Here is a 15,333-nt window from a genome sequence, read left to right on the forward strand (position 1 = left end):
ACTTGAGAAATGTGTTAGCTCGATCATGTAGATACTCACCGCCGGGCTTGCATATTACGTCTGTTCAAGGAAACTTAAGTATCGTCTATGCATGATGTACTATCTCCATCGTATACTCCTTACTCTGGAGTCTGGAGTCTGGAGTCTCTTAACAGACTAAATCGAGCTTCTCAGACATGCATTGCAGAACCGTTGGTGGCTACTCCCGAAGGTATATGTAAGGCAACATTTCTGCAACTGAAGCCACTTATAGAGATCTACAGTATGCAATTCCTTGCTCAGCTGAGGAAGCCAACTGAAGGTTCAGTATGAAGTATAGCAGAGCTCCCCTTCAAGAACACCCAATCAGCAGAGGCACAGCCAGCCAACTGACAAGGTCACTGAAAGTTCTTTCTACTTGCCACGTGCCAAATGCTCATTCTTCTCTACCGTACGGCGTACAGCAGAGTCGTAGACACATCTTACCCCGCACCCCGCCGCCCTTCCAGCCCCCCTAAAATCCCTCAACACCAACGACAGCCCCCCCCTCAAAAACCTCCCCTATCTATCTCTCACACGACACAACCTCAAGTCATACAATCAATCTTTCACCTCACTCTACTCTATCACCCAGACCTTACCCTCCCCTCCTCCCAAACATGCCATTCCCACAGAGTTATTCTCCACGAACCCCAGAATATGCAATTCCATTCCATGAATTCCCGTGATACCCTACCCTGATTTCCAATTCCCATCCATCCATCTATCCATCTATCCATCTATCCATCTATCCATCTATCCTTCATTCAACCCGACCATTCCACGTCACTTCACATATCCCGCACTCCCATATCTTACAGTACTCCAAGATACATTGTAATATATAATGCCCGAGATCCCTCCCATCCTACCCTACCTGCGCATCGATAACCAAGCGCCCAGGGACCGGGTAGAGGTGGGTTGATCTGCGCGCACGGCGAGAACGTTCGTTCTTTCGTTGGCAGGCAGGCAGCTTACTCCGTATAATACAATATATAATCACCCCATTGATCTCCATATCCATATCCATATCCCTTCTTCCTTCCCGTACACCACCACACTACACCAGCGTGACATATTCCGTGCCAACTTATTCGTTGCGGATAGAACACGCGCTCTCCATATTCATCACATTATCCATCCTGGCCCGTCAATGAAAATGTCACGGGGCATCAGCATTGGCATTGGCATTGGCAGTTCGAGATCGACCGATCGACCGAAGTCTGGCAGACAGACTGATGGGCCATGCCATGGCACGTTTTACCCAGTATATTCTCATTCGTTCCGTTTTATTTCATCTGTCCTACATCGTTTCCATCCATTACACTGCCTTGCCTCTTTCTGACCTACGAGAATCCAGGCCTAGGCATTGATTGAATCAACCGAATCCAAGCCATGCCTACATTAATCTAGTATATCAAAGAACGAAGACAAGACGAAACGAGACGTGGCTCACATCATCATGCTCGTGCTCATGCTCATTCGAAGCCTCGATTAGCTAGAGCTTGAATCGCGCCGCAGTGTTGAGTTGATTGAACATCGGGAAGGAAAGGTCCGAGATCATCATTCATCTCCGGTTTGTACGCTCGCCTTAAAAGTGTGAATTTCATGAATGAATGAAGTATCCTATATCGTATCAGAAGCAAGCAAACATGACCGGCTATCCATCAAATCTAAATCCACACATCACCTCACTCACCACACCTCACGTATCAAAACCAACCATCCATCCATCCATCCATCTATATACATCTCCCGGAAGAAAAAAATCCTACCCACCTATCATCCATCATCCATTAGACACCAGACCTTCAGACGAACCCGTGTAACCCATCTCCTCTCTCCTCCCTCCTCCCTCCTCCCATCACATCCCCATAACCCCACCTCACCTCACCTCCCCCCCTCCCTCCCAATCAACCAACCACCCTCCCTCAACCCGGACAATATCCCCCCCCTCCCTGCCTATCTAGACACAGCATACACGACCCCAAGCAAGGTACCCAAGCTACCTAAGCTTTCCATCCCAATCTCACAATCCTCATCTCATAATCCCCATCTCATCAACGATCCACGATCCACGGAGCCAGACTCCGTACTCCGCTCCTGTCTGCCCTGCCCTGCCCTGCTTTCCCTTCCCGGAGCTAGGTAGGGAGGCACGTAACGCCCGATTGCTAAACTGAACTGAACTGAACTGAACAGAACACAACAGTGGTACTTCGGGCCGTCAGCACAGCATTGAGGGGAGGGATGAGGTCTAGGCTGGGCTGGGCTGGACTGGACTGGACTGGGCTCGGGAGGAAGGGAGGGAGAGAGGGAGGTTGGAGGAGGGTGGTGTATACAGTTTCGGTTGATTGACCGATACACGTGCTTTCAGGATTTCTCCATGTTCTTTTGTTAATTCTGGTTTCTGGGACTCTTATGTTTTTGAATGAATGCATCTTTACTTCATACTACGTTCTTCGTTCCTCAATACAATCAATCAATACAATCAATCAATACAAACAAACACTACCTAACCTCCAACCCCGCCTCCTTGACTAGCCTATAAAACAATCCCCTCTGCCCCAACCCCATCAGCTCCCTCGGACTCCCAAATTCCTTGACCTCCCCCTGCTCAAGCACCACAATCCGATCACTGTCTAGAATGGTATTGATGCGGTGTGCGATGGTGATGATGGTGCGTTTGCTGAAGAGCGGGGAGCGTAGCGTTGCTTGGAGCAGGGCGTCCGTTTCGACGTCGACGGCTGCCGTGGCCTCGTCGAGCACGAGGATGTTGGAGGGGGTGAGGAGGGCCCGCGCCAGAGAGACGAGTTGGCGTTGGCCTTGGGAGAGATTGGATCCGCTATGGAACGTGGTGTTAGTATAGTGGATGGAATGGGTGAGTGTGAAGGGGTAAGATTTTAGGGGGGTTAAAGGGGGTAAACGGTGAGGTAAGAGGTATGGTGAGAGGCATGTGAGTTCATCAGGGGATGTGATGTTGTGGTGATACGTTGGTCTGCGGTGGAAGGATACAGAGGACATACCCTTCGTGAATCTTAGCTTCGAGACCACCATCCATACTAGCGACGTGATCCTTCAGCCTAGCATGTTCTGTATACCCCATTTCGTTAGCAAAAGCCCCGTGTATGACAGTGCGCCGCTTGAATAGAAAATATGACCCCTCATGTCCCACAAGCCGCCAACACAGAACCAGGAAACCCAAATATTAGACTTACCGAGCACACTCCACAATTCCGTATCGTCGTGCACATGGCCGGGATCGAGGTTATCCCTGATAGTCCCCTCAAACAGAGCCGCATCCTGCGGAATGATAGCCAACCGGCGCCTCAGATCCAGCAGCCCTATCGTCGACGTGTTGAGAGAATCAATGCTTATATTACCCTCCGCCGGTTCGATGATTCGGAACAAGGCAAGCGTCAGCGAACTCTTCCCTGCTCCCGTCCGTCCCACGACACCAATCTTTTCGTGCGGCTTGATGTCCAGATTGATATTCTTCAGCACCAAATCCAATCCTTCCCGATAACGGGTGCTGTATTTGTTGAACTGCACAGCTCCCGCTGCAGGCCAGCTGATTGGTGGCCGGTTTCGGTGGATCACCTCGGGTGCTTCGCTTGGTAGGCGTGCATACTCCAGCACACGCTCCACCGACACAATATTAGTCTCTACCTCGACCGTCTGGCGGACAATCCAGTTCAGGGATTGAGTGATTTGCAGAGCGTACGACATGGCCAACCCGACCAGACCAGCAGATAGATTACTGCCTGTCGAGACAGAGATGATGGCAAAGCCAGCAGCACTGAGGATGATGATTGAACCTAGGAACTCGAGTCGTACAGCGAGCCATCTATTACAGTCAGCCAAGCGTGACTAGCGGTCAACACAAATACGCACCTGTTCGCATTGATCGAGGGGAAGTAAGCCCGTAGATTTGCATCGACGCGCCACTCGTTTTCCATTGCAAAACGCGTCTGCTGCCGGTATGCCCGAATAGTGGTGATGCCACCCAAGGATTCCTGGAAATGCGCATAGATTGGGCTCCGGCTGACAGAGTCTAGACGTTTAAGTTCCCGAGACGTTCGCAGATAGTAGCGCTGTACCCAATAGTAGACCCCAGAGAGGGGTACAATCAGGGCTATGAAAATTGGAGTGGACGACGAGATGACTGCCAGCGTGAATAATGCCCGAGCACTGTTGACGAATAGCATGTTGAAGGTTCTTGCAAGCACCTGATCAAATCAAATAAGTGGCAAATTTCACTGAAATCGTTACACAACTTCACTTACTTCGTCAACACGGTAAATATCACTAAAGTGATTGGTGTCAGTAGGTGTTTCGGGTATTCAAGGTTACACAGCATTCGACTCGACAAACCGGCGCGCATCAACCGGAAAATGCACCTCGGCCCTTTGATCCTATACCACTTGGTCCCCTGGATTCTTGGCGGCCTGATAAAAAGATTGCAGCATGATGCACAATCCCCGCATTCGATCGGTCAACCAGATTTTTGGGATCATACGACACGAGAGATACAGAGCTAGTAGGACAGTAAGGAGAAAGCAGTAAGACATACCTTGAAAATCTATTCAGAATACGTCCAGCTGGAGTACTGCCGTGAAAATCTTGTCAATACACTCCCTTTTTTGCCAGAGTTCAAGACTTACGTTTCAAAAAAGCTCATTGGTGATCGGAATATAGCAAATGCCATTCTCTCATGGAGCTTCCTGGATGCCTGTCCGGAAATTCCGCATCAGCTTCATGCAGTTGCATCATGCAATTCTTAGACCTACCTCAATAGAACAGAATATCCAAAGTATCAAAGTCTGCACGACGACCAGGGCGGCCGAGCCGATGCCGAAACCAAAATATACGCCGATGTACTTGCCGACTTGTGGATTGTGTCCCTCCTTGCCGTTGACTTCGGCCCAGCTCTTGAGCCAAACACTACCCCCTGTAAATGATCAGCATTTGAAACAAGCCGAGATGCGTTTTTTAGATCGCCCATGCACGACGGGACGGAACAAGCCTTGAAATTGAGATCAACTCACCGATCTGTAAAGTTTGTCCACCGATTAACATTAGTCCGTAGATTGCGACAGCAAGCAGATTGCTTGTCTTAGCATATTCTGCATAGACTGTGCAGAAGTCAATTATCAGTATGGATCATGGTTTCATGTACCGGGGCGTCGGAAAGTACTTACCGTTCCACTTTACTTTCCCTTGCTCAGAGAATTCCTTGGTTTGTTTTGTCTTTGCATGTGATTCTTCCTCATCGCGAAGTTTTCCTCGAGGCCCCCTGAAGCTTGCAGAGCTGGCCCGTCTCAGGGTCACTGTGCTTCCCTTTCGCTTCTTGGTTCCTGAGCCCCCGGGTCTGATGGGTTGGAGTTGGGTCAAGTGTTCTTGTGCTTCTTCAGCTTCGTCTCTCTGGAGATCATCTTCGCCATCTTCCGTGTCAATTATGGTAGAGGAATCATCGCTTGAAGCAACTTCAGGCTCCGCAGACTGATCTTGGTTGCCGGCTGTCTTGATAAGGTTTGCGATCTCTCCTTTCATTGCCATGAGCTGGTTGTATGTGCCGCGTTCAATCAATTTTCCATCTCGAAGTAAGCAGATGAAATCAGCTTCCATCAAGACGGGAATGGAGTTTGTAGCCAAAACTCTCGTCTTGCCACCCAACAAGCCGTTTGGTCCGAGCACGTTTTCAATCAGGTGCCGTCCAACGTGTTGGTCCACAGCTGACAGGGAATCATCAAGCAGATAGATATCAGCTCTGGCGTAAACAGCCCTTGCCAATGTCAAGCGCGCCTTTTGACCTCCACTGAGCGAAATTCCACGTTCTCCAACTTCAGTATCATCCCCATCGGGCAACTGAGCAAAATCCTCAGTCAGAGCACAGGCCTTGACCGTTTTGTCATAGAATACTGGATCCCAGCGGTGGCCGAACAAGATATTCTCCTTGACGCTTGCATTCATGATCCAAGCCTGCTGAGCAACATATGCCATTTTCCCATGAACTGTAACTTGTCCCTTGACTTTCCACAAGTCTCCCAGGAGCGCCTGAAGAAATGAGGACTTCCCAGCACCCACTCGCCCAACGACACAGGTAAGTTCCCCCTTAGAAGCGGAGAAGTTTATGTCTTCAAGGGCGTTGCGTCCAGTATGCCTGTCCCAAGAGAAAGTTCCGTCCCGAATAGTCAACGACTCGTCACCAATCTCGTCCACCGGGCCAAGCAAGTTGATTGCATCTGGCTGGAGTTCTTCTGCAGTAAGGAAGGAAGTTAATCTTCCAACAGCGACTGAAGCTTCAATGATGGAGGTAATGACCATGGGTAAGATGGCGAGGGGGAAGGTCAGGAGGTTGAAGAGTGTGAGGGCAGGGAAGACAATATCGGTAGTTAGAGGTGTATCCTGAGTCAATACAAAGACAGTAAATGTAGAACATGAAACCAAGAAAGGAGTAGTAGACCAAGTGAAGTTAGCAACAGCTTGAGCTGCACCAATCTTCCTCAAGGTCTTCAATTCCTGATCGTTTCGGACGTAGTTGAGCTTTTGCATGAAAGCACTCCCCCAGGCGTAGAGTTTGATGGCTTTCATGTTATTAACAATTTCAGCAATCAGTCTGGTACGGGAGTCCTATGATGAATCGGTAAGCTCAAAGCCCATATGCGTAGTTTCGTAAGCGAAATAAAAGGGAGGAGGTTACCTTGTTCTTCATCTGTTGCTTCTGCAATCTCTTCATAAGCCTCGCAATAAGTCCATTAATGGGAATCATCAAGATCATAGCCCCAACACCAGCCAACATAGATATTCCCACAAGCTGATACAAACTCGCCATACATAACACAATCTGGTAGGGTGCAGACCACAACTGCTGACCATATTGGGTGAGATCTTGCAATCGTTGTGTATCAACAGCCATATAATTGACAATATCACCTGTAGACTTCGACGCCCTCCCTTCATTCGACAACTTCAAAGATTTGCCATAAATAGCCGCGGTCAGAGCAGTCTTAATGCGCATCCCCGTCTCAAAGGACCGCTGGAAATACTGATGTAACGCCGTCGTTTGCCCAACAGAAACAGCAAACATGCCCAGCGCAATAGCCGCTCCTCTAATGACAGGCTCGGGCTCCTTCGTAGAGTAGCTCTGCACGAAATTGATCAGAAGCCTCAGCAGCTGAGGTTGAATGAAAGCCAAAGAATCCGACACAATTTTGAACAATGATCCTCTAACATATGGCCCGGAAAACGCCCTGAAGATAGCCATCCACAAACTCGGCCCCCTCGAATGCTCCAACTCCTTCTCCCAAGCCTTCGTAAACGCTTCGCCGGTATTCTTGGTCGTATCCCTTTTTGCCAAATTCCATAAATCATCTTCAGTGAGAAACTTCTTGTACCCATATCTCATCATTGGCGTCATCCAGCTAAAGGTGAGGATTGAAAATACAGTCGCGTACTCAATCGGGCACTCATCCTCATCCTCCAACTGCTGATACGCGCTCTTTTTCTTCGGCACCAACCACTCTAGCCCAAACTCCAGCCACGATAATCCGTACCCGACGCAATAGGCGATAAAGTAGGGTAGGTGTGAAGTGTAGACTTGTTGGGATATGAGACTGCGCAGCTTGACGCTGTAGGCAATGAGCAGGAGGAGCCAGTAGAACAGCACGACACCGTTCGGGTTGCGGAGACGGTTGTGCTCGAGCCATTGTATTGTAAAAATGACACCCAGACTCAACACCGTTATGACACTGCTCCAGAAGCGGAAATCGCCTGCCCAGACGTCGGGGTAGTTTGCTATTTGGAGAACGAGTTGCACGAGGACAGAGGCTGCAATTGCTGCTATGAGGATCTATTTTGAGGTCACGTTTATTAGCTTTCCTTTCTTGCAGCTTTGGACTTGTATCGTCTAGAAGTATACCTGCTTGAGCCAGAAATGCCAATCCCTCTGCACCGCGAACCTATGTTTTGCCCTCACAAGCCACCATACCGCAACGGCACCCCCCAGTATCCCAAACGCCGCCACGCTCGCAACCCAGACGTCCATAAAACACGGTGTGAAATCATATCTCTCCTTACTCAATGGTCCCCATCCCTCCTTATTACCGCATAGCGGCTGTGAGCGCCGAGACTCGGCGGTAAGGTAACCGTGTACTCCTAGAGATGGGTAGGAGTGGAGGCCGGTAAAGGAGCCTGTGTCGAGGAGGGGCCTTTGCATTGCGTCGAAGTTGCAAACGGAGATGGAGATGGGAGAAGAGAGATGACGATATAAATCGAAACCACGGGTACTGTTAAAACACTAGCATTGCTGCGTATTATATCGTGGCGTATTAGAGATTGAGGTGGTAAGTGAACGCGTAATACAAAGATATGATGTTGGGTTGAAGTTCTACACGAGTACAGTAGCAAAAAGAATAGGGCGAACTACCTGAGCTTCGCACGGGATTAAGCTGCCTTCTCCACCGACATCAAAGACCCATGACAAAGCTTCCCCACCATGCATTGCAAGTAAGCAAGCACTTGAAAATTTCAACACTTTTATGAAACTTCTGTATCTTTCATGGAGATTATAAATCGTTGGATCAAGCATTGTTGCAGAGAGAATACTGCGTCTTTCGGTTCATGATGTCGTACAAATAGTACAGATTTAGATCTACAGTATATTACATCCCAGAAATGACCCCTCTTCCCCCTCCTTTCAAGCTTAATCAATTCATATTAGCTTGCATATGATTGGACCGTCCCAATCAATTAACCTTTCAGAGCCTCTTTCCCATTATTTTTCAACCTACCTTACATTTGGGTTCCAGTCTAGTCATTCTACGAAAGCTCCCTAAGGCTTTGTGAGCTTGACTGCAGTATACGTACGAATACTCCTATACTTTAATCACATTGTTAACATTTGAGCAAGATAATCAGTACGATATCCTTGATTGATCAGGGCCTCCTGTGTTAGTCCTCGGTCGACGGCCCAAGCCCTGAATTCCATCTCATGTTGACCTTGATGAGAACAAAACAAATCATATAGTGCTACTACGACTCAATTTTATGGAAAACCTCTCGATTGTTACCTAGGTACCTATCAAACCCATTAGACATCAAAGCAATCTTTGCACACACAGGTGCCAACGAGAACAAAGGCAAAATATTCCTCCGATGATTTTTGGTCTAACACTCTCGGTCTCGATCTCTGTGTCGTCTGATCAAAGAACCCTCCCTCCCGTGCATTCTGTGCTTCCTAGATACCGTAAGAAAAGAAAAGCCCACAGCATGCATCCATATCCGAAATGAATGCCGTGAAGTCCCCTATCAACAGGGAAAAGGAAATAAGAGAGGTAAAATCGATACATGAAGAGAAGAGGCAACGAAAGCCGAAAGTCGTCAATCGTGTGCAAGGGGTATTATCTTGTCGAAAGTCGTTAGACACCACAACAGATGCAGTGCAAAGGGCCGCCCGTTGAGCCAAAAAGAAAAGTATGACGTCTAGTTCTCCCCCACGCCAGATTCTTCCTTCTTGGGAGCCAGACCTGCACTTTGACAGGTCTTTTTCCAAGTCTCAACCTCACGCCATGCTCGCTCGCACTCTGCCTTCAGCTTATCGTTGCTGGCGCTCAGCTCGGCAATGGCTTGCTCAGTCAAGAGCTTCTCTAAGGTCCACTTCTCAATGTTTTGAGTCTCATTCTCCTTCAATTGGGTGATGAAGGAGACGGCACGCTGCAGGATGGAACCCTTGTTCTTCTCACAACCTGGAACGATCTTGGCCAACTCGTTGATACCCTCGTTTATTGTTTCTCGTCGGCGACGTTCAACTATAGTCAGGTCAGCTTCCATCCTTTACCCCCATTGTTTTAAAACTCACCCTCTTTATGGTTGTCCTTCCGGACCTTGTGCCACTCATCAGAACCTACAGCAGGTTTCGAAGCTCGACTTGGAGTGGGGTTCTCCATGAAGCTATCATTTTGTTGACTGTTGTCCATGAATGATGATTCTCCACGATCGCCATCTGAACCCTGCGTCGCGAAGGAGACGTCGGTAGGTTGGGGGATCGTCATGGTCGGGTAGATACCGGCAAGAGCTGCGGCGGCAGTCGAAGAGGCATGCTCAGCGGAGCCGTTCTGAATATCAGGAAGTCCGTGATGGAGATTACTATAATCTTGTAAAGCCTCAACTGAGCCGTCCTGGTAATGCCCAGATTGGTCAAGGGCCTTACCAGAATTGGGAGATACACGCTTGTTATTGGGGCGCCTCGTGTCATCAGCTGATTCCGAGTCCCGCTTCCGCTTCTGCGCAGTATTGCTAATATGTCCCTCCATACCGTTCTCTTCGCGCATGGCATTGGCAACCTCCTGCAAGCCTGACTGTTCGAGATCCATTTCAGCCATTTGAATGGATATGTACGGATCAGGACGCGCCCTGCGATACGACTCGTAGAGGTCGACTGATTAGGGTCCGAGAGGCGCAGATGACCTCGAAGGGGGTTGCTAGGTAGATTTAATGCTCAGATTGAGCTTTTCGGAGAGGTCGATGACGTGTACGGCCGAAGTCTGTACAGGTGCAACGCGTAGGAGGCACTACGATCGTGGATCACTCCAAACGATATGAGTGATTTGGCAGGGCAATATTCTCGAAGCGCTCCGCTGCAGTAGTTCGCAGAGGTTTTCTCGAAACGAACGTTTCTGTGCCTTTTAAAGTAGTACCTACAAGGTCAGCACGTGTCGTTGCAGTTGTTGTAGCACATAGCAATCGCCGCGCTCGCTCATGCGCTGACAGAAAATGAGATGTCCATTGCCTGGTAGCTTTATCCCTGTGGCTGACGCGACATGTCACTGTAACTACGCGCTGGCAGCAGTACAGTGGCAAAGGCGCCTTGCGCAAACAGGAGCGAACAGAGACATTGTTTGACCGCCAGGGCAGTACAAGAAGGGGATTGTAGAAGAATCTCTCGCTGAAGCGGGATGTGACGGAAGAAGGGAGGAAGCAGTTTTTGTGTTTGCAATCCGGTGACAGGAGGGTGATGTGATGGGGTAAGTGCAAGTGCGAGTGAGTGTGAGTGTGAGTGTGAGTGATGGTGACAGTAGGATGGTGGAAGCATTTGTGTTTTTGGGGCAGCAATGAATGACAGGTTGAGCGAGAGCGGTCATGTCCGGCATTGGAGGATTGGAGCACCTAACGAGGGATCGTGACCTCGAAATGCGGTCGCGTGGAAGGACCAAAACCCAGGTACGGGCCTCCCCCACGATTCGTTACACCAACAGAGGGTTGTGACATGAAGACGAACGCAGAGACGCGAACTTCTTGATGCACTCCTGTGTGAAAGGGGTAACAACAATGGAAAAAAGGGGAGAGAAAGACGAGGAGAATGGCAGGTCAAAGGAAAGGCATACCTTGGCTTGGGTAGTTTGTTATCTTCCTTCACTTCACTTCACTTCACCCGAGTCTACAGCCGATGTGATGTATGCGACGCGACTGTCCGAATATCTGCCCACAACGCGTGCGAATATGCGCTTTGGACAATGAAGAGTATCGTAATATGGACGGCAGGTCAAATAAAACAGAATCCAATGGTCTGTTAGATGTTTGGCCTTGCGCTTCTTGTATGGGCGATGCGATGGTGGTGAGGAGAAGTCTGCTGACCTGAGGATCACGAGCTGATCACGAGTGCGTCAAGTCCAACGCGAATTGGTCGATGGATAGCTTGGTCCGGGAAAAGGGGGGAACGAATATGCAGAAGAACTGTTTGGAGAAGGTGCGAGACCACGTATGAGACAAATCGACACCCTCTTTTGCTATCAAAAGGCTTGAGATTTGGTGATGAGGAGGTCGAAATCCGCACGTGTAAAAAGAAGAGGAAGGTCATGTGGTTGGGAGAGGGCGTATGCGCTAAGGGCCGGATGACTAAGAATATGCACTAAGCATGTCGGCAAGAGGGAATAAGTGTTTTGCCGAGGCGATGACGATGTTGGGCTGGCGCAGATGGGTTGCCGTATTCGATAAGACATTTGATAAGGAAGGATAGGAGTGGAGCTAGGAGGGAGGGGAGGGCAAGGGGGAAGAGGGGAGTTATTGGCTTGGAAGTATAAGGACTTTTTCGTTTTGACGGGTTATTTGGAGTGGTAAATGATGGAAGGTATAAGATAATCTGTCTAGGTAAAATCCCGACTTGGAAGTTCAATTTGTTACCACTCGTAAGCACTTGGTCTACCGACTCTATCGAATAGCACTTTTTCCTCATACAGCCTGCCGTAGCCATACTCAGAGCTTGACAGCTACAGCTTCACATACAACCAACTGATTGATACCAACCCCATATGACCATAACTACATCTAAACAAAAACAACTGACTCACGCCTACCCAAACAACCACCACCTCTAGTTCTTCTAGAACCTCTATCAACAATCACGAAAAGTACAATCCCCAGCAAGTACCAAGTGTACCACAAACTTGAAGCTTTCGTTCTACCGCATGATACACCCCCCGCCACCTTCAACACCATGGCAGACCACATAACCTCCAAACTGAACCCCGATTCCCACCTCATCCTCGTAAGCCCCCCTTTTCCATCCCATCCTCTTTCGTATGTCGAATCCACTAACCTTTCCCCTTCAGGACCAACCCCTCCTCCGTCTCCCATTCGAACTACTCCGCAAGAACTTCAAAGTAGCCCACCTCAACGTCGAAAAAGAAAGCACAGCCCTGAAGTCGACCCTGCGCGAAACTGCGAATGCTTCGCTAAATGCAAACGCCTCCCCAGACGATGTTCTTAAGAACGTAGACTCAATGATAGCGCGCATGCGCGGTCTAAAACGAAAACTCACCGCATGTTCAGAAGAAGAGAACAGGCTACACCAACAAAGTCAAAGCCGAATAAGGCACTTAGGGGAATTGTATGGCATGCAAAGTCTAGATGATGTAAAGTATGAGGAGTGGAGTCGCACCCGGCTGGATCGGTTGCTGGTGGATTATTTATTGAGGTATGGATACAAGGAGAGTGCTGCTGAGCTGGCGCAGGAGAAAGGGATTGGAGAATTAGTGGATGTGGAGACTTTTGTGCAGATGAGTAGGATTAGTGAGAGTTTGAGGGGTGGGAGGGTTACGGAGGCGTTGGCGTGGTGTAATGAGAATAAGAAAGATCTGAGGAGGATGGAGGTATGTTTCATTTGCTTCATCTCAAGTGTATATTTACTGATGAATGTTTTTCAGAGTAAACTTGAGTTTACGCTTAGATTCCAGCAATATATCGAGATGATACGGACACAGGATGAGCAAAAACTTCTCAACGCCATATCCCACGCCAAAAAATACCTCCTTCCTTTCAAAGATACCTTCCCGGGGGAAATACAACAAGTCTACGGACTTCTCGCTTTCCCACCTGGCGTCGGGCCCGATCCTTATGCCGTATGTTTTCTCCCCATCCTCACATACAGTCTCTAATATCGCGTAGGAACTCTATAGCGATAGTCGGTGGTCCGATCTCTCAAACCTCTTCATGCATACACACAACTCCCTACTCTCCCTCCCACCCGTTCCCCTCCTCCACATCGCCCTCTCCGCCGGTCTCTCAGCCCTCAAAACACCCTCCTGCCACTCCTTGCACACTCCTTCCTCCACAGCCTCCATCTGCCCCATCTGCTCCACCGAGCTTAACGACCTAGCTCGGCCCCTACCTTACGCACATCATACGAATAGCCATGTGGACAACGATCTGAAACTGTTGCCGAATGGATGCGCGTATGGGAAGGGGAGGCTGGAGGAGTATGCGAGGAAGGCGGGGTTGGAGACCGGGTGGTATAAGGATCTGCGTAGTGGGGAGGTTTATCGATGTGAAGAGGCTACTACGGTTTATATCACCTAGGTCGAGGTTATGACTGAATACGAATTTCGATTTTCAAGGCCTCTATAACTCCGATTTTCCTTCTGTCTATTAAAACTCGTGTACCATTCTCTACTTTACTCTCCAAAGGATCCGGTGTAGGTAGTCCGACTTGAAGACCCCGGTAATATAGAGAATACCTCCCAAAGTCTGGGACAGCACATTTTCAACTTCCGCACTACATCTTAAATTCCACATACACTGCCTAGTTTTGCACTTTTCTTTCTCTCTCCCTCTCTTACCCCTCTGACTCCCTAAAATTGATGTATATCCCCTCTCCCAAAACAACCCATTTCTCCCTCTCTCCCTCCTTATTCCATCAAACCCCTATAGGCCCCCGCCCTCTTCTCCCATCCTACTATTTATACCCTTCCATCTTCTACTTCTACCGCTGTGGTGGGGTCCAAACGGGCTGTCACGTGAAGTGGGGTATGCAGCTAGCACTGCACCGTACTCTATAAAATCGGGCATTTCTATGGACTTACACTCATCAGCTCTGCCGCCATATGCGAGAGAAGCACCCAGGGTGCATTACAAATCCGAACCGAACGAACGTAGACATTCCCGAAACCGCTGCAGGTCAGAATGCATTGAAGAGATTTGTCCTCAACCTTGGTTGGCGACACGCGAATTTCGTCGTGGAGCCTAGTCGAGGTCCTATCAATGGTCCTATGGACAGATACGCAACTGCCTTGGAGGCGTCGGATTGGAGTCTATATAAACCGCAAACTATAAATATGCTTCACCTGTAGTAATTTCACTACACAAGACCTTCAAGACTCAAAAACTAGATATCGCCTCTGCTTGTTCATTCATTCGTTCGTTCGTTTTTATTGCTGTCATTTTAGAATTTATCGTTATTCTCAGGCATTCACTTATCGTGCTAAAATTTCGGTACTTCTCCTAAGCGGAACGAAAACAATTGAGAGCAAATGAACTGCGAAGTCTATACTGATCTAGGATTTCCCTCCAAGTCACATATGCACAGCAAAGACATACAGATGTTGCGCTCTTGAAATTTGGTATGATGTATATAACTAGAGAAAAGCTCCTTTATTATACCCTGCGCTGGTGCCTGGAACTAGATACATGTTCTCAGTATTTATCAGCTTCTTTAGTAGTGAATATGTTCTCATCATCTCTAGGTTTCAGAGCGTTAGTTTTCTCTATATAATCACAACTTTACCTTCGCTACTTTGCAAGTAGCAAAACTAGCTCTTGCCGATCGCAGGTTCCTGATCTTAAACAACATCTTTTGGAGCTTAACCATGGTCATATACTCCTCAAATTTAGCACACAGTCTTTTTAGCATGCGATGATACGCAAGTGCTGTGTTTTCCGTTCATCAAGATAGTTGAAACTTGAAGGCTGCCATTTCCAGCTCTGCTGTCAATTTCTTGTTACATTCACCTGCTCTAGCTACCACAAAGTTCAGTATAAAGTTGG

The 15,333-nt window shown here is 48.5% G+C and overlaps 5 protein-coding genes across 5 annotated transcripts; 1 reads left to right on the forward strand and 4 right to left on the reverse strand.

The window, feature by feature from the left end:
- Positions 1–2,526: 2,526 nt before the first annotated feature.
- Positions 2,527–4,223, reverse strand: YCF1_2 (Metal resistance protein; the record flags this gene model as incomplete). The annotated part of the gene is made up of 4 exons (XM_031147491.1): positions 2,527–2,860; positions 3,042–3,108; positions 3,234–3,862; positions 3,910–4,223. The coding sequence occupies 4 exons, from the start codon at positions 4,221–4,223 to the stop codon at positions 2,527–2,529; spliced, it is 1,344 nt and encodes a 447-aa protein (XP_031008845.1).
- A 561-nt stretch (positions 4,224–4,784) lies between these two features.
- YCF1_1 (Metal resistance protein) lies at positions 4,785–6,609 on the reverse strand (the record flags this gene model as incomplete). The annotated part of the gene is made up of 3 exons (XM_031147492.1): positions 4,785–4,966; positions 5,064–5,150; positions 5,217–6,609. The coding sequence occupies 3 exons, from the start codon at positions 6,607–6,609 to the stop codon at positions 4,785–4,787; spliced, it is 1,662 nt and encodes a 553-aa protein (XP_031008846.1).
- Positions 6,610–6,667: 58 nt separating this feature from the next.
- On the reverse strand, positions 6,668–8,233 carry YCF1_0 (Metal resistance protein; the record flags this gene model as incomplete). Its single annotated transcript, XM_031147493.1, has 2 exons — positions 6,668–7,867; positions 7,937–8,233. The coding sequence occupies 2 exons, from the start codon at positions 8,231–8,233 to the stop codon at positions 6,668–6,670; spliced, it is 1,497 nt and encodes a 498-aa protein (XP_031008847.1).
- A 1,265-nt stretch (positions 8,234–9,498) lies between these two features.
- Positions 9,499–10,397, reverse strand: CBF1 (Transcriptional regulator; the record flags this gene model as incomplete). Its single annotated transcript, XM_031147494.1, has 2 exons — positions 9,499–9,824; positions 9,875–10,397. The coding sequence occupies 2 exons, from the start codon at positions 10,395–10,397 to the stop codon at positions 9,499–9,501; spliced, it is 849 nt and encodes a 282-aa protein (XP_031008843.1).
- Positions 10,398–12,508: 2,111 nt separating this feature from the next.
- FYV10 lies at positions 12,509–13,869 on the forward strand (the record flags this gene model as incomplete). Its single annotated transcript, XM_031147495.1, has 4 exons — positions 12,509–12,559; positions 12,624–13,163; positions 13,218–13,412; positions 13,459–13,869. The coding sequence occupies 4 exons, from the start codon at positions 12,509–12,511 to the stop codon at positions 13,867–13,869; spliced, it is 1,197 nt and encodes a 398-aa protein (XP_031008844.1).
- Between the last annotated feature and the right edge of the window lie 1,464 nt (positions 13,870–15,333).

This window comes from Lachnellula hyalina (genome assembly GCF_007821495.1).
Source record: "Lachnellula hyalina strain CBS 185.66 chromosome Unknown contig00011, whole genome shotgun sequence".
NCBI lineage: Eukaryota > Fungi > Ascomycota > Leotiomycetes > Helotiales > Lachnaceae > Lachnellula > Lachnellula hyalina.